We start from the raw sequence: 22,121 nt of genomic DNA, 5'->3' as shown, positions 1-22,121 counted from the left end.
ACACTCCTCTCTCTCTCTCTCTCTCTCTCTCTCTGTCTCTCTCTCTCTCTTTCAATCTCTCGCTCTCTCTCTCTCTATATATATATATACATATATATATATATATATATATATATATATATATATATATATATATATATATATATATATATATATATATATATATATATCTCCCCCTTGTTCACTAACTAGGATGTATAAATAGAGAAAATTAGAGAGATAACACAATCTTCCTTTAATTAAAAGTATGTGAAGTTTTCCTCTGCAAGCTGTAGATCTAATTTAGACACAATGTTTTTAGCGGTACTTTGCTCTCTGAGTGGTACTTGAGACGACCGCATTAGGCATAATATTCTGATCATAGTATTCTGAGCACGGAGCTAAATGGGTTGAGATGTAAAGTCACACACATCCCCTTTATATTCAAATGAAATGTATACATTGCTTTGTCTGCTCTGAAGGGAAATCACCATGATGTCTTTGCATGCTGCTGTAACCCAGGAATAATCTAGTTAAAATGAATTGAATAAAGTGAATGCTGGACCCCCTTATATAAACCGTATGATGAGAGGGCCAAGATACCTATAGATACCTGTAGGTATGAGTGAAAGATGTGGTAAAAGTTCTTGTGAGTACTCATTTTGCAGAGAGTAGCTATTTTTAATCGTTTTCTTGATGGTGATCATGGTATGTGGCTGTTTGGCCTACATTAGTTGTGGCCACTGGTTTCCAAGATCATCTGCTAAATTACTTAAATGGTGTGTGTGCGCGGCGCGCGCGTGTGTGTGCGTGTTTGAGAGAGATAATGTATGTATACACTTGTACGGTACACCAGTTCATGCCTTCCGGTGCTACATTTGCCTTTGTACCCATGTGTTTTTCAGTACAGCATTTGAAGTCCAACATACAGTATGTTTCTTTCATCTGCAACATATGTACAGTATTTTCTGTGTGTTTCTTTGCACATTTAGTGGTCCTAGCGTGTCATTCGTAGCATGGTGTTTGAAGCTAAGCATGTTAGATGTGAAGGCCTGCAGGGAGAAGGAGAAATCCTATTTTCTGTGGATTGTCAGTAATGGGGACTGAAACCACAGGCTAATTCTCTGCCTGTCCTGGTTAATCTCCCTAGACTGGTCTATTACACCACGTGCGTGCGTCGGAGGAGGAGGAGGAGGAGGAGGCAAAGAGAGGAAGCGAGAGATAAATAGAAATGGACAGAGTTTGAGAAATAGAGAGATCGAGAGAGATATCAAGAGAAAGAGTTTGAGGAAGAGAGATAGTTTGAGAAAGAGAGAGAGAAGGAGAGTTGGGGAACAATTTATCTAGTGAGTGAGGTGCATCACAGTGAAAACATAATCCTAAATCTTCATTTCACCCCTACTTCCTCTCCCACGTTTTAAGAAAGAGAGAGTTGGGGAACAATTTATCTAGTGAGTGAGGTGCATCACAGTGAAAACATAATCCTGAATCTTCATTTCACCCCTACTTCCTCTCCCACGTTTTAAGAAAGATTGAAACAAACACATGTTGATTTTGGCCTCGACACCATGGCAGTTGTTGTTTTCCATCCTTCATCCTCTGTGGTGGGGCTGTTTTGGTTTGTGTGTGTTAGGTGTTTCATCTCTCAGGGCGACGCCAGCTAATGCGTGATTAATGGGAAATATAAGACCAGCGCACAGGGCTCCCATGGTGAACACACACGTACACACCGCCCAACGCTTCCACGGAGTTCTTCGTCATTATTCAGAATGCTCTTTGTGAGCCAAGCCACCAAATAAAACATATGCATGAGCACTGAACTGAGTGAGAAGTCATATCTCAAAGCTAAAGGAATAAAACAGATTGTTCCTGGGTTGTGCCTCATACAGCATGATGTATTGATAGCTAGCTAAAATGTATTTGTCCTAGCTCCATTTTGTACTGATGCCTTGCCTCATGTATTGTATTGTAAGGAACCACTCCGGTCCTGATCTCTTCACAAACCAGGCCACACATACTGGAGCCACCCGAGTGTCCTTCCTACACAGGTTATTGAAGCACATGACGCAGGCTATTGCAGCTGAAACATCCATGTTGGTGCAGGAATAAAGCCTGGGAGCAGCATGTCGGCTTTCCTTTATGTCCTTTTCATGTTCAAGTTGATTTGACATATACTGTATTAGTAACTCATTTTAAATCATCACCACAGAGCGTGTAAGAACTTAGGATCACTTTAGCATATAGAAGCTGGAGAGAGAGATAGAGAGAGAAGACAGACAGGGAGAAAAAGTCAGTCAGACAATACAGACATTATTCTGTGTAGAGGGTTTCAGTTCCACTGCCTGGGGCTAGTTGTAGGATGAGTCTTCAAGGTTCACTGAGTACTGTGACAGCTCTGCTCAATGAGCTTCGATCCATCTCTCAAGACCCTCAGAGCAGATCCTTAGAACAGGGCACTTACAGGGTACTGACAATCCAACCCAGAGAGTAGACTCTGGTGGTTGAAGTCAGGAGTTAACTTCTGAACTCTCTGAAGCACTTAGCCCTTATGGAATGAGATACCTCTTTTTTTAGAGGACTACCCTCAATGAGTGTGTGCGTACTTGCGTTTCCCACTAGTTCTGCTCTTAGGTAGCTTTTATGCTGGTAGCCTTGGTTTAGTCCCACGGGATGTCATACTGCAATTGAATACATCAGTAGGATCTCAGTACTCTGAAGTGGCTCTAGACCCTGGCTGTAATAATGGGTCTATTGAATAAATGGTTGAATACTCAGCTAGCTACTTCAAAACACTTTGAGTTCACCTACATTAGCAAGGTGAATGTCAGAAACTTGGCACTAGGCTTGGGTGGTATTCAAATGTTCATACCTTAATACCAACCTTGTGCCATCCTCTTATATTCAGTAATAACAGCACTAAACACAAGGGGTGCTATTTTCAAACTCCACTGACTCTCTATAGTCCAAAGGTTAGCAATGCTAACAAGTACATGTAAAATCCCATAGAGAATGCAAAGTAAAGTTATACAAGTATTCAAAAATGCTACTCACAGTTTGCTGCACGCACAAAACAAGAATTCGACTGCAAAGCTCTTGATCCCATCTTTGCTGTTACCAAGCGAAGCAGGATTTTCGAAGAAGCTAAATACATAGCTAGATAGATAACTAGCTGCTACGTTAGCAAACCAAATGCACAACTGCAGAGCATTTTGCACATTTTACACAGTTAACTTAATATTTATAAGATATCTAGCCGGCTGTAACTAGATCACCTGGTGTGTGCTGCACAACAGTGAATGACTCACAAGGCACCGGTCTCTTATCTTGGTGTTCTTGTTAACAAACATCACATGACTGGGGACTGCCATGTGAAGGTGAAATGAAGGATCTCCTATCCTAACGTATACACTGGTATAAGTAATACTTAAATCGTTTTTTGTGGGGTATCTGTACTTAACTTTACTATTTATATTTTTGAGAACTTTTATTTTTACTTCACTACATTCCTAAAGAAATGATTGTACATTTTACTCCATATGTTTTCCCAGACAACAAAAAGGTACTCTTTAGATTTTGAATGTTTAGCAGGACAGGAAAATGGTCAAATTCACACACTTATCAAGCGAACACTTGGTCATCCCTACTGCCTCTGGGCTATCGGACTCACTAAACACAAATGTGTCTTTTGTAAATAATGTCCAAGTGTTGGAGTGTGCCCTCGGCTATCCATACATTTTAAAAACAAGAAAAATTGTGCTGTCTGCTTTGCTTAATATAAGGATTTTTTATTTATTCTAGTATGACAATTGGGTACTTTTTCCATCACTGAACGTATTGCACAAGTTGACTGAAGGTATTTACTTAAAAAGTACCTACAGATATCCAATACCTACAGATATTATTGGTTTTGAATAGTTATAGTTATAACTGGCTAGATATCCCCTGGCTATTTCCCTATACACCGGTATACGGTATATGCGGTATACCGCCCAAGCCTACATGGCACCAAGGATTAGATGACGACAGATACGTCAACACGAAAGAGAGAGAGCAGAGAAGAGAAGATGGGTGCGATGAGAGGAAAAGTAAGATGAGGTAGAAGTTGAATGGAGCACATCAAAGATAAGGAGAGGAGGAGTGAGATGAGAGCATGCCATGCGGCAGTTATTATGTAGATGAGCGGAGTCAGAGACTCCTAAACACTTTGAACGTTTCCTCATTCATCACTGTCATCAGGCGGGTGTTTTGGAGGATGCGGCGAAGTAGAGAGCAGCTGTGTAGTGGCCCAGCCAGGACGACGTTTGCCTTGCAAGACCAACTCTCTGATTGATCACCTCTCTACGGGCCTTGGATCTCCAGTCCCGCTGCTAACAGGTCGATGGGGAAAAAGAGAGAGAGAGACTTTCAAAAACATTGACAACCCCAGTGATGAGAACCCTGGCTGTTATCTCTCTCTCTCTCTCTCTCTCTCTCTCTCTCTCTCTCTCTCTCTCTCTCTCTCTCTCTCTCTCTCTCTCTCTCTCTCTCTCTCTCTCTCTCTCTCTCTCTCTCTCTCTCTCTCTCTCTCTCTCTCTCTCTCTCTCTCTCTCTCTCTCTTTCTCTCTCTCCTCTGTCCATCTCCTTTCCAGCTCTGTCTTAGCTAGCCCCTCTGACTACTCTCACTAACTGTTGCAATCATTCCTCTGTTCTTCTCTCCTTTTTTTCACCCACCCCTCTCTCTCCCTCCCTGTGTCCTGCTAGCTGCTGACTCTGACTCGCTGTGTCCTGCTAGCTGCTGACTCTGACTCCCTGTGTCCTGCTAGCTGCTGACTCTGACTCTCTGGGTTCTGCTAGCTGCTGACTCTGACTCCCTGTGTCCTGCTAGCTGCTGACTCTGACTCTCTTTGTCCTGCTAGCTGATGACTCTGACTCTCTGTGTCCTGCTAGCTGCTGACTCTGACTCTCTGTGTCCTGCTAGCAGCTGACTCCCCGTGTCCTGCTAGCTGCTGACTTTGACTCCCTGTGTCCTGCTAGCTGCTGACTCCCTGTTTCCTGCTAGCTGCTGACTCCCTGTGTCCTGCTAGCTGCTAACTCCCTATGTCCTTCTAGCTGCTGACTCCGACTCCCTGTGTCCTGCTAGCTGCTGACTCTGACTGCCTGTGTCCTGCTAGCTGCTGACTCCATGTGTCTTGCCAGCTGCTGACTCTGACTCTCTGGGTCCTGCTAGTTGTTGACTCCCTCTGTCCTGCTAGCTGCTGACTCTGACTCCGTGTGTCCTGCTAGCTGCTGACTCGCTGTGTCCTGCTAGCTGCTGACTCGCTGTGTCCTGCTAGCTGCTGACTCTGACTCCCTGTGTCCTGCTAGCTGCTGACTCTGACTCCCTGTTTCCTGCTAGCTGCTGACTCTGACTCCCTGTGTCCTGCTAGCTTATGACTCTTGATTCCCTGTGTCCTGCTAGCTGCTGTCTCTGACTCCCTGTGTCCTGCTAGTAGCGGACTCCCTGTGTCCTGCTAGCTGCTGACTCTGACTCTGTGTGTCCTGCTAGCTGCTGACTCTGACTCCCTGTTTCCTGCTAGCTGCTGACTCTGACTCCGTGTGTCCTGCTAGCTGCTGACTCTGACTCCCTGTTTCCTGCTAGCTGCTGACTCTGACTCCCTGTGTCCTGCTAGCTGCTGACTCTGACTCTCTGTGTCCTGCTAGCTGCTGACTCTAACTCCCTGTGTCCTGCTAGCTTATGACTCTTGATTCCTTGTGTCCTGCTAACTACTGTCTCTGACTCCCTGTGTCCTGCTAGCTGCTGACTCTGACTCCCTGTGTCCTGCTAGCTGCTGACTCCCTGTGTCCTGCCAGCTGCTGACTCCCTGTGTCCTGCTAGCTGCTGAATCCCTGTGTCCTGCTAGCTGCTGACTCCCTGTGTCCTGCTAGCTGCTGACTCCCTGTGTCCTGCTAGCTGCTGACTCCCTGTGTCCTGCCAGCTGCTGACTCCCTGTGTCCTGCTAGCTGCTGACTCCCTGTGTCCTGCTAGCTGCTGACTTCCTTTGTCCTGCTAGCTGCTATCTCCCTTTATCCTGCTAGCTGCTGACTCTGATTCCCTGTGTCCTGCTAGCTGCTGACTCTGACTCCCTGTGTCCTGCTAGCTGCTGACTCTGACTCTCTTTGTCCTGCTAGTTGATGACTCTGACTCTCTGTGTCCTGCTAGCTGCTGACTCTGACTCTCTGTGTCCTGCTAGCTGCTGACTCTGACTCTCTGTGTCCTGCTAGCAGCTGACTCCCCGTGTCCTGCTAGCTGCTGACTTTGACTCCCTGTGTCCTGCTAGCTGCTGACTCCCTGTTTACTGCTAGCTGCTGACTCCCTGTGTCCTGCTAGCTGCTAACTCCCTATGTCCTTCTAGCTGCTGACTCCGACTCCCTGTGTCCTGCTAGCTGCTGACTCTGACTCCCTGTGTCCTGCTAGCTGCTGACTCTGACTCTGTGTGTCCTGCTAGCTGCTGACTCTGACTCCCTGTTTCCTGCTAGCTGCTGACTCTGACTCCGTGTGTCCTGCTAGCTGCTGACTCTGACTCCCTGTTTCCTGCTAGCTGCTGACTCTGACTCCCTGTGTCCTGCTAGCTGCTGACTCTGACTCTCTGTGTCCTGCTAGCTGCTGACTCTAACTCCCTGTGTCCTGCTAGCTTATGACTCTTGATTCCTTGTGTCCTGCTAACTGCTGTCTCTGACTCCCTGTGTCCTGCTAGCTGCTGACTTTGACTCCCTGTGTCCTGCTAGCTGCTGACTCTGACTCCCTGTGTCCTGCTAGCTGCTGACTCCCTGTGTCCTGCCAGCTGCTGACTCCCTGTGTCCTGCTAGCTGCTGAATCCCTGTGTCCTGCTAGCTGCTGACTCCCTGTGTCCTGCTAGCTGCTGACTCCCTGTGTCCTGCTAGCTGCTGACTCCCTGTGTCCTGCCAGCTGCTGACTCCCTGTGTCCTGCTAGCTGCTGACTCCCTGTGTCCTGCTAGCTGCTGACTTCCTTTGTCCTGCTAGCTGCTATCTCCCTTTATCCTGCTAGCTGCTGACTCTGATTCCCTGTGTCCTGCTAGCTGCTGACTCTGACTCCCTGTGTCCTGCTAGCTGCTGACTCTGACTCTCTTTGTCCTGCTAGTTGATGACTCTGACTCTCTGTGTCCTGCTAGCTGCTGACTCTGACTCTCTGTGTCCTGCTAGCTGCTGACTCTGACTCTCTGTGTCCTGCTAGCAGCTGACTCCCCGTGTCCTGCTAGCTGCTGACTTTGACTCCCTGTGTCCTGCTAGCTGCTGACTCCCTGTTTACTGCTAGCTGCTGACTCCCTGTGTCCTGCTAGCTGCTAACTCCCTATGTCCTTCTAGCTGCTGACTCCGACTCCCTGTGTCCTGCTAGCTGCTGACTCTGACTCCCTGTGTCCTGCTAGCTGCTGACTCTGACTCTCTGGATCCTGCTAGCTGCTGACTTTGACTCCCGGTGTCCTGCTAGCTGCTGACTCTGACTCTCTGTGTCCTGCTAGCTGCTGACTCATTGTATCCTTCTAGCTGCTGACTCTGACTCCCTGTGTCCTGCTGACTCTGACTCTCTGGGTCCTGCTAGCAGCTGACTCTGACTCCTCGTGTCCTGCTAGCTGCTGACTCTCTGTGTCCTGCTAGCTGCTGACTCTGACTCTCTGTGTCCTGCTAGCTGCTGACTCTGACTCGCTGTGTCCTGCTAGTTGCTGACTCGCTGTGTCCTGCTAGCTGCTGACTCTGTGTCCTGCTAGCTGCTGACTCTCTGTGTCCTGCTAGCTGCTGACTATATGTGTCCTGCTAGCTGCTGACTCTATGTGTCCTGCTAGCTGCTGACTCTATGTGTCCTGCTAGCTGCTGACTCTCTGTGTCCTGCTAGCTGCTGACTCTGACTCGATGTGTCCTGCTAGCTGCTGACTCCCTGTGTCCTGCTAGCTGCTGGCTCTATGTGTCCTGCTAGCTGCTGACTCTATGTGTCCTGCTAGCTGCTGACTCTATGTGTACTGCTAGCTGCTGACTCCCTGTGTCCTGCTAGCTGCTGACTCTGACTCCCTGTGTCCTGCTAGCTGCTGACTCGCTGTGTCCTGCTAGCTGCTGACTCTGACTCTATGTGTCCTGCTAGCTGCTGACTCTCTGTGTCCTGCTAGCTGCTGACTCTCTGTGTCCTGCTAGCTGCTGACTCTGACTCTATGTGTCCTGCTAGCTGCTGACTCTCTGTGTCCTGCTAGCTGCTGACTCTGACTCCCTGTGGGGAGCTGAACTGTAATGATGACCTTGCCTGAGTTGGTGTTATATTAGAATGCTGTAATCCCCAGGAGAGTGTCACTGACGGGTGGTGAATCATACGGCTCAGCTATTACACAGCATTACATTATTTATATACCACAGCTATTACACAGTTACATTATTTATATACCACAACTATTACACAGTTACATTATTTATATACCACGGCTATTACACAGTTACATTATTTATATACCACAACTATTACACAGTTACATTATTTATATACCACAACTATTACACAGTTACATTATTTATATACCACAGCTATTACACAGTTACATTATTTATTTACCACAGCTATTACACAGTTACATTATTTATATACCACAGCTATTACACAGTTACATTATTTATATACCACAGCTATTACACAGTTACATTATGTATTTACCACAGCTATTACACAGTTACATTATTTATATACCACAGCTATTACACAGTTACATTATTTATATACCACAACTATTACGCAGTTACATTATTTATATACCACAGCTATTACACAGGTACATTATTTATATACCACAGCTATTACACAGTTACATTATTTATATACCACAGCTATTACACAGTTACATTATTTATATACCACAGCTATTACACATTTACATTATTTATATACCACAGCTATTACACAGTTACATTATTTATATACCACAGCTATTACACAGCATTACATTATTTATATACCACAGCTATTACACAGTTACATTATTTATATACCACAGCTATTACACAGCATTACATTATTTATATACCACAGCTATTACACAGTTACATTATTTATATACCACAACTATTCCACAGTTACATTATTTATATACCACAGCTATTACACAGTTACATTATTTATATACCACAGCTATTACACAGTTACATTATTTATATACCACAGCTATTACACAGTTACATTATTTATATACCACAACTATTACACAGTTACATTATTTATATACCACAACTATTACACAGTTACATTATTTATATACCACAACTATTACACAGTTACATTATTTATATACCACAGCTATTACACAGTTACATTATTTATATACCACAGCTATTACACAGCATTACATTATTTATATACCACAGCTATTACACAGTTACATTATTTATATACCACAACTATTACACAGTTACATTATTTATATACCACAGCTATTACACAGTTACATTATTTATATACCACAGCTATTACACAGTTACATTTATTTATATACCACAACTATTACACAGTTACATTATTTATATACCACAACTATTACACAGTTACATTATTTATATACCACAACTATTACACAGTTACATTATTTATATACCACAGCTATTACACAGTTACATTATTTATATACCACAGCTATTACACAGTTACATTATTTATATACCACAGCTATTACACAGTTACATTATTTATATACCACAACTATTACACAGTTACATTATTTATATACCACAACTATTACACAGTTACATTATTTATATACCACAACTATTACACAGTTACATTATTTATAATACCACAACTATTACACAGTTACATTATTTATATAACACAAAATCCTTTGGTGCACAACAGATGGTTGTGCAGTACAGGACGCACAGCACGCAGCAACTACGCACACACACACACACACACACACACACACACACACACACACACACACACACACACACACACACACACACACACACACACACACACACACACACACACACACACACACACACACACACTCTGACAGGTGGAAGGACAGTAATGTTCCATTTCCTTTTCCCTCGTGGCATGCTCTCTACCTCTGCCTCTCTCTTTCTCTTTCACTCCTCTCAAAGAGTCTTAAGTTCTCTATTCTGATCCCTTCTCCCCTCTCAGAGTGTGTCCCTCTCTGCCATGGATTCATTGGATTCTTTGACCCAATACCAGATTGTGTCCCCGTAACCACACTGCTTGGGTTGTAAGGGGGTTGGTGGGAGGAGGAGGCTGGGCCTACCAGTACTTCAGGGAAAGTGTGTCACCAGCCCCTCCAGCGTCTCCACAGACCAGCAACAGCAGGCAAACAAGTTCCCCCCTAACCCCCTCTACTATCCACACACAGCCCTGTCCAGGCTGTTATTATAGGTCACAGCCACTGTCACTGCTATTGTTGTCTTGTTGTCTGCATGACATTTCTGGACCATGCTAGGGGGCCAAGGGAACGGGTAAACAAGGATGGCAGACGTCAGGAGTTACCTAGGCTGCGTCACAAACGGCACCCCATTCCTTACAAAGCGCACCACTTTTGACCAGAACTCTATGAGCCCTGGTTAAAAATACTGCACTAAATAGGGAATATGGTGCCATTTGTGATTTAGTAGTGTATGGTACCACATACCCCTGCTGCTTGTTGTTCAGCAGCAGTTAGACTGAATCAGCTCTGACTCTCTGATAGACGGAAACCATTTTTTCTATACAAGACATCTTCTCTTCAAAGTCCGCAAGTCCAGACTATGGGAGGTGCACAGTACTACATAGAGCCATGACTACATGGAACTCTATTCCACATCAAGTAATTCATGCATAGCAACACAAACATAGGCACAGACACGATAATATATGCACTATACACACACGTACGCATGGATTTTGTGTTATAGATATGTGGTAGTAGAGTAGGGGCCTGAGGACACACACTTTTACATTTGTTTTATTGTTTTATTTAACCTTTGTTTAACTAGGCAAGTCAGAACAAATTCTTATTTACAATGACGGCCTACACCGGCCAAACCCGGACGACGCTGGGCCAATTGTGCGCCGCCCTATGGGACTCCCAATCACAGCCGGATGTGATACAGCCTGAAATCGAACCAGGGACTGTAGTGACGCCTCCTGCACTGATATGCCTCTTGCACTTAGACCGCTGCGCCACTCGGGAGCCAACTTAATTTGTTGTGAAATCTGTTATGTATTGTAATGTTTTTAAAATTGTATAAGTGCCTTAATGTAGCTGGATCCCAGGAAGAGTAGCTGCTGCCTTGGCATTATGGGGATCCATAATACATATACAAATACAAAATGAACAATTTAACAAGCAGACTATTTTCTTTACACGTCAGATATGATGTTTGATTATGTAGAAAACACTGTAAATTCAACAGTTACTTTGTATTGCATATTCTGTTACACTGCAATATCCTTCATTTTGCACAGAATATAAAGAGGATAATTGACATATTTCTGCACCAATATTGTCCCCTCTAGCTTCTCACAAAGTAAGCAAACTGTTTGTTTTTAATGACTTAGCGATGCTGAATGTCTGTGGGCACCAGCCTGAGGCACTGGACAGTTCTATTAATGGGCCTCCTCAAGTCTATCTTTCCTCCTTGGGCTTTCATTGGTTCATCTGCATCACTGATGATTTGTAGGCAGCTGTCCATAGTGGATGTGGCGAGGATTAAGGAGATACACTCGTAAACACCTGATGGACTAGAGAACAGTGTGTTTTCCATGTATGTGTGTGTGTGAGACGCTCGCAAACATTTGATGAACTGATAGAACAGCGTGTGTTTTCTCCTCCTCAGCCGGAGATGCTTATTATGCTGATTTATGACTATTGATTTCAGTTTCCAACAGCTTTATTTGCTAGAAGCCATTCCCATTAAACTGTGGCTATGCCGGATGTGAATTAAGATTCTGGATTACACACGTCTCTCAGTTGTATCTGCCTGAGTGATGGGTTTTCTGTGTGTGTGTGTGTGTGTGTGTGTGTGTGTGTGTGTGTGTGTGTGTGTGTGTGTGTGTGTGTGTGTGTGTGTGTGTGTGTGTGTGTGTGTGTGTGTGTGTGTGTGTGTGTGTGTGTGTGTGTGTTTGGTAGAGTGATGGCTAATGAATAAGTAAGCAGTGTTTGTGCCTCTAAAAGACTGAGGGGGACAAACAACTTGAAGTAATGCCTGTTTTGTTTGGCTTTTTGGAACCACACCGGCCAAGCCCATTGGCTGAAAGTGCGGCTTTGTGTCTGAGGAAACCAATCCGATCTGAGCTAGGACGTTTTGAAAAGTTCATTGGATGCTTTTTGTTTGCGAGAAAAGTGCACATTCAGCCTTTTGTGTCTTTCTGGGCCGTTGAGCTGCTCTCTCTGCTCTCTCTGCTCTCTCTGCTCTCTCTGCTCTCTCAACGGGATTGAAATCATTTGATTTGATTCAATGAGATTTGACTGGTGCCTCAAATTCACCCCATTGATTCAGTGATAGATTTCAAATGTAAACTACCTTATGTTTTAAAGCGTGCCGTGTGTTCCGTGTGCAGGCAATTGTAGCGTTGGCATATCCTCCTTTAGAGAAGAGAACGCTAAGGTCTATAGGGCAAGTAGAGTGTGCCCCCTAAAGTCCAAAACATGCAACTAACCCAACAGTTATTACTTGTTGCTAGATATATTCAAGACAAGTTACTGGTTTGGATCTGATTAATATTATTGTGGTGAAGATGTAGGCCACAGATTGACACTTACTATGGTATAATTTCAAGTTGATGTACTCGGGTTCAGATTACTTGACCCCTAAGTCTAGCCCCTATTCAGTCTCGCTACCCTTCTCTCTCACACTCATAAGACCCCTCCATGGTGTCTGCTTGGGGTAAAGCAGATGTTACACTTATTTGGGTGAAGAGGGGTGTAGGATATACCCTTTATCTCTTTCTAGAATTAACCTCTATCCGTACCCCTTAGGCACATGGGACTGGATACATAATATAGCGAAAATCCTATCTGGCTCATCCAAGTAAAGAGCTACTGTGATATTGCGTATACCTATCTAATTCTTTCAGATCTATGTGGGGCCTGCATGCAACTCAGCTCTCTGCTCTCTCTATCTCTCTCTGCTCTCTCTCTCTCTCTCTCTCTCTCTCTCTCTCTCTCTCTCTCTGCTCTCTCTCTCTCTCTCTGCTCTCTCTGCTCTCCCTCTCTCTCTCTGCTCTCTCTCTCTCTCTCTCTCTCTCTCTCTGCTCTCTCTGCTCTCTCTCTCTCTCTCTGCTCTCTCTCTCTCTCTCTGCTCTCTCTGTCCTCCCTCTCTCTCTCTGCTATCTCTGCTCTCTCTCTCTCTTCTCTCTCTTCACTCTCTCTGCTCTCTCTCCCTCTCTCTCTGCTCTCTCTCTCTTTCTCTCTCTCTCTCTGCTCTCGTTTCCTCTCTCTCTGCAACTCCCTGCTCTACTCCAGATGCACATACATGCGGGCACTCAGCAGGGCTGTAACTGATACTGTCTTATCGCACCGACTGGATGTGGGGGGAGGATGGGAAGTAGGGGAAGCACTGGGCCCTGGTCCATACTGGCAGACCTCATACCTGGGCTGAGCATCAACCGCACTGCAGTGCCACTGATAGTCAGAGAGGGACAGACGGACAGACAGAGAAAGGGGCTGTTCCATACAGTTCTTCTCTCCTCTCAGGGCTGTTTTTATCAACCAGCGTCAGGTTATTCTACCTGGGAACACGTGTTGCAGAGCCCTGTAATAGCTCCCCCTCTTCCCACCCAACCCAGTCTCCTTACAGGACATGGTTAGTGTCTTCTTTCTTCCTCCATGTCTCCTCTCCACAGAGACCTGATGTCTGAGGTGTTTCTGTGTCTCCGCTGTGGTTTTAGAAAAATACACTAATTCAAGAGAATGTCTCGTTCTCCTGTTTCCAGATCCTTGTTACAGTACAGATTATACAAGCTGGTTCTGGATGTCACCATGTATTCAATCATATCCATTATGAGCCAAGAGATCAAGGAAAGGGCATAGTGATTTATAGATGTTTTTTTGGGGGGGTGAAAAATACAAAGTGAGCAGCCATACAGGCATGAGTGGATATGAGTAGTGTCTATCGGACTGAGGATGGCAGGCAGGGTATCTTCTCTCTGCAGAAATCAATATTGATTTACTAGCCAGCCAGCCACTCACCCAGCCAGCCAGCCAGCCAGCCAGCCAGCCAGCCAGCAACCCAGCCAGCCACCCACCGAGCCACCAACCACCCAGCCAGTGACCCGAAACCCTCTCCAACCCCTCCCCCTGTCTGCCAAAGCATCTCCATACTGTAACACTCCTCTCCTTCCCAGAAGCTCTCTCCTCTCTCGTTATTTCTCTCATTCCCTTCGTCTAACATGTGTGATCTACCACTTGTTTCATCTCAGTACCTTGCAGGCTTTTAGAGAATGAACTCTCTGTTCTTTCTCTCTTTTCTGTCTCTCGGTGTCCCTCCCCTCCTCTCCTTTTTTTCAAACAGGGCACACTGCTCCCTTCCTCTCCATGGTGGGACCCTGGGGGGACATGCTGCTAGAACAGGTGGCTCTGCAGTGAACTGAGAGAGAGAGAGAGAGAGAGAGAGAGAGAGAGAGAGAGAGAGAGAGAGAGAGAGAGAGAGAGAGAGAGAGACAGAGACAGAGACAGAGACAGAGACAGAGACAGAGAGAGAGAGAGAGAGAGAGAGAGAGAGAGAGAGAGAGAGAGATAATTCCTTAATACATTCACTGGTGCTGAGTTGAGAAAGAGAGGGGAGTCAGTAGTGTCAGCCCAAATTTTATAAGAACAGAGAGAAAGAGACAGAGTGAGTGTGTTTGTTGACAATGCTGGTATAACTACAGTATATCCTTGCTTACAGTGACTAGCTGTGATATTTACTATGCCAGCGGAAGAGGCTGTGTCACTCGTTATATAGTATCAATATCAAGTCAATACCTTGAAGTTTAGTAAGGATTGCATGTTTTTGAACCGAGTCCCGGTCGTCTGTTTGGATCCCGACCCTCACCCTGGGAATCACGTTATCTGCCACACGGACTCTGATTGTTTGTGTACGGAAGTTAGTTGTGTGTGTGTGTGTGTGTGTGTGTGTAGCTAGAGTCTCTCTCTCTATGTCACATTCATGAGCAGCTGGTGTTGGTTAGCCCATTTCCCATTTCCACAGCATAAGCACTGTGTCACTTTGTAAATGGCAGAATCTGCATCGGTGCCTTTCGGCCCCAGTGAACACAACAAACATAGCACAGGCCTGCGACCTCAGTACCCTGCCAACCAGCGATACAGATTACACAATGCAGCAACACGCGCAAAGACAAACAGCAAGTCAAGTCTGCGAGTTCCCAATCACCACCTCTACCGCCCTTCAGAGATCATCAGAGGTGAGGGAAGCCTGAGGTTACAATATAAAACAACTAAAACACAAACAAATGAAACAGAAAAATACAAAAACAGAAAATTCCAGGCTGACCTTCTTTCTTACACACGCGCACACACACACACACACACACACACACACACACACACACACACACACACACACACACACACACACACACACACACACACACACACACACACACACACACACACACACACACACACACACACACACACACACACACACACACACACACACACAATAATCAAGGCCAATTGGACTCACACCAACATCAAGATGATTCAAAATAACAGGAAGTCATTGAACTAATACTGTGAACGATGGAATTTTCTGGCTTATATGCATGGCTGAGTTATACAAAACATTATTGATGGGAGCAAAGGAAGAAAAACGCTTCAGAAAAATGGTGGAGGGAGAAATATAAAAATAAAGGCAACAAACGTTGAGGCCCTCGCTATCTCGCTTCCTCTCTCTCTCTCCCTTACCCTCGCTATCTCGCTTCCTCTCTCTCTCTCCCTTACCCTCACTATCTCGCTTCCTCTCTCTCTCTCCCTTACCCTCGCTATCTCGCTTCCTCTCTCTCTCCCTTACCCTCGCTATCTCGTTTCCTCTCTCTCTCTCCCTTACCCTCGGTATCTCGCTTCCTCTCTCTCTCTCCCTTACCCTTGCTATCTCTTCTCCTTCTCCATCTCTCTCTCTCCCTTACCCTCCCTCTCTCTTCTCCTTCTCTATCTCTCTCTCTCCCTTACCCTCCTTCTCTCTTCTCCTTCTCTATCTCTCTCTCTCTCCCTTACCCTCCCTCTCTCTTCTCCTTCTCTACCTCTCTCTCTCCCTTACCCTCCCTCTCTCTTCTCCTTCTCTATCTCTCTCTCTCTCCCTTACCCTCGCCATCTCTTCTCCTTCTCTATATCTCTCTCTCCCTTACCCTCCCTCTCTCTTCTCCTTCTCTATCTCTCTCTCTCCCTTACCCTCCTTCTCTCTTCTCCTTCTCTATCTCTCTCTCTCTCCCTTACCCTTCCTCTCTCTTCTCCTTCTCTACCTCTCTCTCTCCCTTACCCTCCCTCTCTCTTCTCCTTCTCTATCTCTCTCCCTTACCCTCCCTCTCTCTTCTCCTTCTCTATCTCTCTCTCTCTCCCTTACCCTCCCTCTCTCTTCTCCTTCTCTATCTCTCTCTCTCTCCCTTACCCTCCCTCTCTCTTCTCCTTCTCTGTCTCTCTCTCTCTCTCTCTCCCTTACCCTCCTTCTCTCTTCTCCTTCTCTATCTCTCTCTCTCTCCCTTACCCTCCCTCTCTCTTCTCCTTCTCTACCTCTCTCTCTCCCTTACCCTCCCTCTCTCTTCTCCTTCTCTATCTCTCTCTCTCTCCCTTACCCTCGCCATCTCTTCTCCTTCTCTATATCTCTCTCTCCCTTACCCTCCCTCTCTCTTCTCCTTCTCTATCTCTCTCTCTCTCCCTTACCCTCCTTCTCTCTTCTCCTTCTCTATCTCTCTCTCTCTCCCTTACCCTTCCTCTCTCTTCTCCTTCTCTACCTCTCTCTCTCCCTTACCCTCCCTCTCTCTTCTCCTTCTCTATCTCTCTCCCTTACCCTCCCTCTCTCTTCTCCTTCTCTATCTCTCTCTCTCTCCCTTACCCTCCCTCTCTCTTCTCCTTCTCTATCTCTCTCTCTCTCCCTTACCCTCCCTCTCTCTTCTCCTTCTCTATCTCTCTCTCTCCCTTACCCTCCCTCTCTCTTCTCCTTCTCTGTCTCTCTCTCTCTCTCTCCCTTACCCTCCCTCTCTCTTCTCCTTCTCTATCTCTCTCTCTCTCTCCCTTACCCTCCCTCTCTCCTCCTTCTCTCTTTTCTCTCTCTCTCTTTTTCTTCTCTCTCTTCTATATCTCTTTCTTTCCCTTCCTACCTCTCCCACCCCCTCTTTCTTCCTCATCTCTATCACTATCTCTCTCTTTTCCTTCTCTTCCTTCTATATCCCTTTCTCTCTCTTCCTGCCTCACCCTCCTCCTCCCCTTCCTCCTGGTGTGTGTGTGATAAAAGCAGTGACACTTGTGACTCCCATCCTACGCTATATCTGACGTTCTGATAGGAAGTGCAGGGATTCGTGGCTGTGCGCTAATCTCTTAAAGCATGTTCCCTTGTGTGTGTGTGTGGGTGTGTGTGTATGTGTTATGTGATTGTATGTGTGTGTGTGTATTCCCTCATCCTTGGCAGGGCTAGCCAGGGTCCCAGAGGAAATAGATGGAGCCTTATCTGCCTTTATGGATTTATATTTTTAACCCAAGTTAGTTATGTTTCTGTGTGTGTTTGCCTCTCAATGTGTGTGCGCTTGCCTCTATGTGTCTGTATGTGTGTCTTGCTCCTCAAGGATGGACACGGAAGGTTATCAGAAGGCATTTATTTAATATAAATGTTATCAATGACGTGCTAATTGAGGCATTAATCAAATTAACTGACTCAAGCAAGCTCAGGTGAATTATGACCATTTGGTATGTTTAGCAGAAATGAACCCATGTCTTTACACTCACCTTGAGCTTTAACAGTCTCTGAAAGAGATGTCCCAGACAGTTCATCATAGTAGCTCTTGATGAAAAATAATATGATTCCGTGATTTGTTTGTTTGTCGCTTACAGACTCCATCTTAGGAAGTCCCTCATTTGTCAGTTGAGTTTCATCTGATAACGGATGGATTTCCTAATATGGATGCCGTAGTCCCTTTCCTAAGTCACCACTGGGTGGCTTTCAACAGTGAGATAGAGGTATAGCTGCCTCAGTCAGTGTAATAATGTAATGCATAGATAGATAGACTCGAATGCATCTTAATTTGATTTCCATACCGGCTCCAAGGCCTATCAGAATTAGTTAGACATATTTTAATCTTCAATTGTTCTCTAAATCTCTCTTCCACCACTGTTCAACAACTAGAATCTTCCTGTTTTCAGAGTAATCATTTTATGAGATTGTGTTGCAGTTTGTAAACAAGACAATGCGTTAACATTGCTATGGCAGGGTCAATTAAATTCCAGCTAATATCTTTGTTGTCTAACTTTTGGTCATAGCACTCAACTCATACCCTCCCCACAGCAGATCTCCCTCTCGCACACATAGGCATGTTACCTCGTCTCAAATCTCAAACAGGGAAGGGAGAGGTAGTTCAGTGTTGTGCTGATCTAGCGAGAAAAGCAATTTAGCCTCCTGGCCCCACGAGCTTTCAGGAGTCTCCACACATCAGAGGCATGGTGGCAGTGAGGGCCCAGGGGCCAGTACAGGCCAAGTCAATGCCTGCCCTGGTCCAGCTCTGGATGTTGGTGAGACTCTAAGGAAAGCAAGGGGAAGATCAATGTTTTCTGAGAATGCTGCCTGCGAGTTCCCCTGAGAAAGAGAAGCTGCTAGTAGGAATTTACTGAAAGCTTGACAGTTCTGTCCAGGCTGGGTTCAGGGTCGGGGTCAGGGAAGAGAGGATAGGAGAGGATGAGAAAAGAGACCGGAGGGATGTTTTGTCCAGACGGATCAGGAAAGAGAGAGGAAAGGGATGTAGGGATGTTTTGGACAGTAGAGCGGATTCAAGGTTTTGAGACAGTAAGAGGTTTTTTAACACTGAGCAGCCCTGTGCTGTGACCTGGCTGATGTAGGTCATGGTTGGTTTGGGGAATCAAAACTTTTGATGCGAAGGACTCTGAACTTTCTTACTTTTCTTCCTTGTTCTGACTGTGACTCCTCCCCTTTGGATGAGCAAGCAAAGCAAACTGACAAGACCAGGGTTTCAATGAACCAGCACCAGCTTTTGTCTGTGTTACCTTCTATTGGGTGTGTTTTTTTTCTCTGATATGGGCAAGTAGGGTTGCAAAATTCCCAGGTTTTTCAGAAATCCTGGATGGAAGATTCCCAGAATCAGGAGGAAATAAGCAGGAAATCCTGAATCCTTCAACCAGGATTTCTGGAAAACTATTTCATTTTGGGAAAGTTACTGGAATTGTGCAACCCGAGAGCAAGGTGCTGAGGAAATGCAATGAGGAAAGGCAGCCTGTCTGAAAGGCATGTTGAGGTCACAGTGTTGAAGCTATAAAGACAGGTCACATGCTGTACCTCCTCCCTATGAAGGCAGCCAGCGCCAGGCTGAGGCCAGGGACAGAGAGATAAGGTCCCCAAGGAGCTCTAGTATCTTAATCACTGTACCTGCCAAGGAGAGAGGGAGAAGGAGAGAAGGAAAAGGAGGAGGAGAAAGGAGGGAGGGGAGCTCTCACTCCGCGGGATTTGGACCTGAGCCCATCGCACTTTGTGTTTGTGTGTGTGTGTGTGTGCGTGTGTGCGTGTGTGCGTGTGCGTGTGTGCGTGCATACTCTCTGGTGTTCAAAGTATTCCCTAGGTTGCCATTGCAGCCTAATAACAGTGTCAGTGTGATTAATGGTAGTTGGAGTGGAACGGCACTGAGTCCCTGATTACACACTCATTCAACTACATTACCCAACCTGCCCTGCCCTTCCATAGGGAATACACTACAGCCGTGTCTTTAAAGCACTTAGAAGATTCCTTCGGGAACAGGATCCAACACTGTGACACAGTGATCATTTTTAGAAGATTAGAAAGGTTTAGAAGGGTTAGAATAGTACTCTGTTGTGATTCCCTCATGAACACGGTCCCCAATCTGGTGTGATCAACATGGACATCTCCCTATCACTCATTCTCTTTTTCTTTTAGTCATTCTCTTTCTGTTGATATCTCTCTCACTCTCTCTTCTCCATTGCGGTGTGTGGACAGCTGTAAAGGCAAATATCTGTCTTTGTTTGTCAGGTTGTCTGTTTGACACCCGTGTGATGGCCAGGCAACAGGCTACAGCCCCGCTGTCTGTCCACCACACATAGCTTTGAACAGGGGACATCTGAGGCCTTATGGCAGACAAAGAAGCCCTTAGAGGGCCAGAGAGAGAGGAAGAGAGAAGTAAAGAGAGGTAGGGACTAGAGCAGGCTACTGGGGGAGGACTGCTCCTAATAATGTCTGGAATGGTTTCAAAGGATGTGTTTGATGTATTCAATACCATTACATTTATTCCGTTCCATCCATTATTGTGAGCCCGTACTCTCCAATTAAGGTGCTACCGGGCGCCTGTGGTAGAGACGGAGGTAGAGCAGAGAAAGGTAGAGGGTTGAATCCTAACTTGGTATCTACGCTCAGGCTTTACCTCAACTCAGACTATTGCTCAAATCATGAAGGAGATTTCCCTAAAGTCACGTCTCTGTTGACAGGAATTGTGTTATAATCATCTGACCCGGTCTCCTCCCTCCTCTCCCTCCTCTCCCCTAGGCTCGTTCATGATGGTGAACTCGTCCCAGCATGCCGCGGGGCAGCGGGCCCACCTCCTCCTCCATTCGCTGAGTGAGAACGACACGCACTGCATCCAGTTCAGCTACTTCCTGTACAGCCGCGACGGCCACTCCCCCGGGGACCTGCAGCTCTACATCCGGGTCAACGGGGGGCTGTGGGGCAGTGCCGTGTGGAACGTCTCCGGGTCACATGGACGCCAGTGGCACCAGGTGGAGCTAGCCGTCAGCACATTCTGGCCCAGCGAATACCAGGTGAGCGCTAACAATACATCTGCTGTGTTAACACATACAGTATAGTAATTATATTTCTAATGCTACGCCATTAGCACCTTCCAGGCCCAGCAAATTCCAGGGGAGAGACAATGCTGTGCTAATGCTACATTGACAGTAATATGGCTCTATAACCAGGTGAGGGTTAGGGTGAGTGGCACCAGGTGGAGCTAGGGGATTCCAGATTTTCATATCGTCATACCGTCCTTCTCTCACCCCGGGATTTATGGTATTACCGGTTTAGTACACAAGGGGGTGCAACAAAAAAAAGCGCATTGGGTGTTGATTACCAGAATGCTAACAAAATGAGCACAGGTAATAGCAAATTTCCATGGAGAATGTTAGCTAAATATGCTAACGAGTGCAAACAAAAATAAAAAAAAGACAGGCAATCCAGCTCATAAAGTTTTACATACAGTACCAGTCAAAAGTTTTGGACACACCTACTCATTCCAGGGATTTCTTTATTTTTACTATTTTCTACATTTTAGAATAATAGTGAAGACATCAAAACTATGAAATAACACATACGGAATCATGTAGTAACCAAAAAAGTGTTAAACAAATCTAAATATATTTTATATATGAGATTCTTCAAAGTAGCCACCCTTTGCCTTGATGACAGCCTTGGCACTCTTGGCATTCTCTCAACCAGCTTCATGAGGTAGTCACCTGGAATGCATTTCAATTAAGAGGTGTGCCTCGTTAAAAGTTCATTTGTGGAATTTCTTTCCATATTGAATTTGAGCCAATCAGTTGTGACCCGTTTTAGGAAACTAGGCATATGTCACGGTCACTACTTCACAGGCTAACCGTGAGAACGTAAACTTTAAAAATAATCTAAATGCGTTTTTGGGCAGAAATGCCTTCTCGAACATACAAACGTGTATGCCATCTGTAAATATGAATAACATTGTTAAATTACGAGCCTAGTTGGTTTAGCCAAAGAAAAAGAGGCAACCTTCCCGGTAGCCATGATTGGCTGAAATAATTAGTGGGCTGACATGTCGAGAGATGAGTTTGGATTGGTCTGCCATATACTGTAGCATGCTTCTGTCTATTTGAGCTGGTCAGTAATGTCTAGATCATCCTGTCTAATGCAGATTTACATTTTTTTTTATTGTGTATTAAAACTGCAT

General features: G+C 45.5%; 1 protein-coding gene across 8 annotated transcripts in view; it reads left to right on the top strand.

Annotated features, from left to right (window-relative positions):
• LOC129820036 (receptor-type tyrosine-protein phosphatase U-like) overlaps positions 1 to 22,121 on the top strand; it is a 299,258-nt gene that overhangs the window by 148,562 nt on the left and 128,575 nt on the right. For all 8 annotated transcript variants that reach the window (XM_055876850.1, XM_055876845.1, XM_055876847.1 and 5 more), the window contains exon 3: positions 20,693 to 20,964. In XM_055876850.1, coding sequence (XP_055732825.1) covers positions 20,693 to 20,964 — 272 coding nt within the window. The remainder of the gene's footprint in view (positions 1 to 20,692; positions 20,965 to 22,121) is intronic.

This window comes from Salvelinus fontinalis, chromosome 22 (assembly GCF_029448725.1).
Source record: "Salvelinus fontinalis isolate EN_2023a chromosome 22, ASM2944872v1, whole genome shotgun sequence".
In the NCBI taxonomy this organism is placed as follows: domain Eukaryota; kingdom Metazoa; phylum Chordata; class Actinopteri; order Salmoniformes; family Salmonidae; genus Salvelinus; species Salvelinus fontinalis.
The sequence above is the reverse complement of the archived record's forward strand: the minus strand, read 5'-3'. Positions and strand labels throughout refer to the sequence as shown.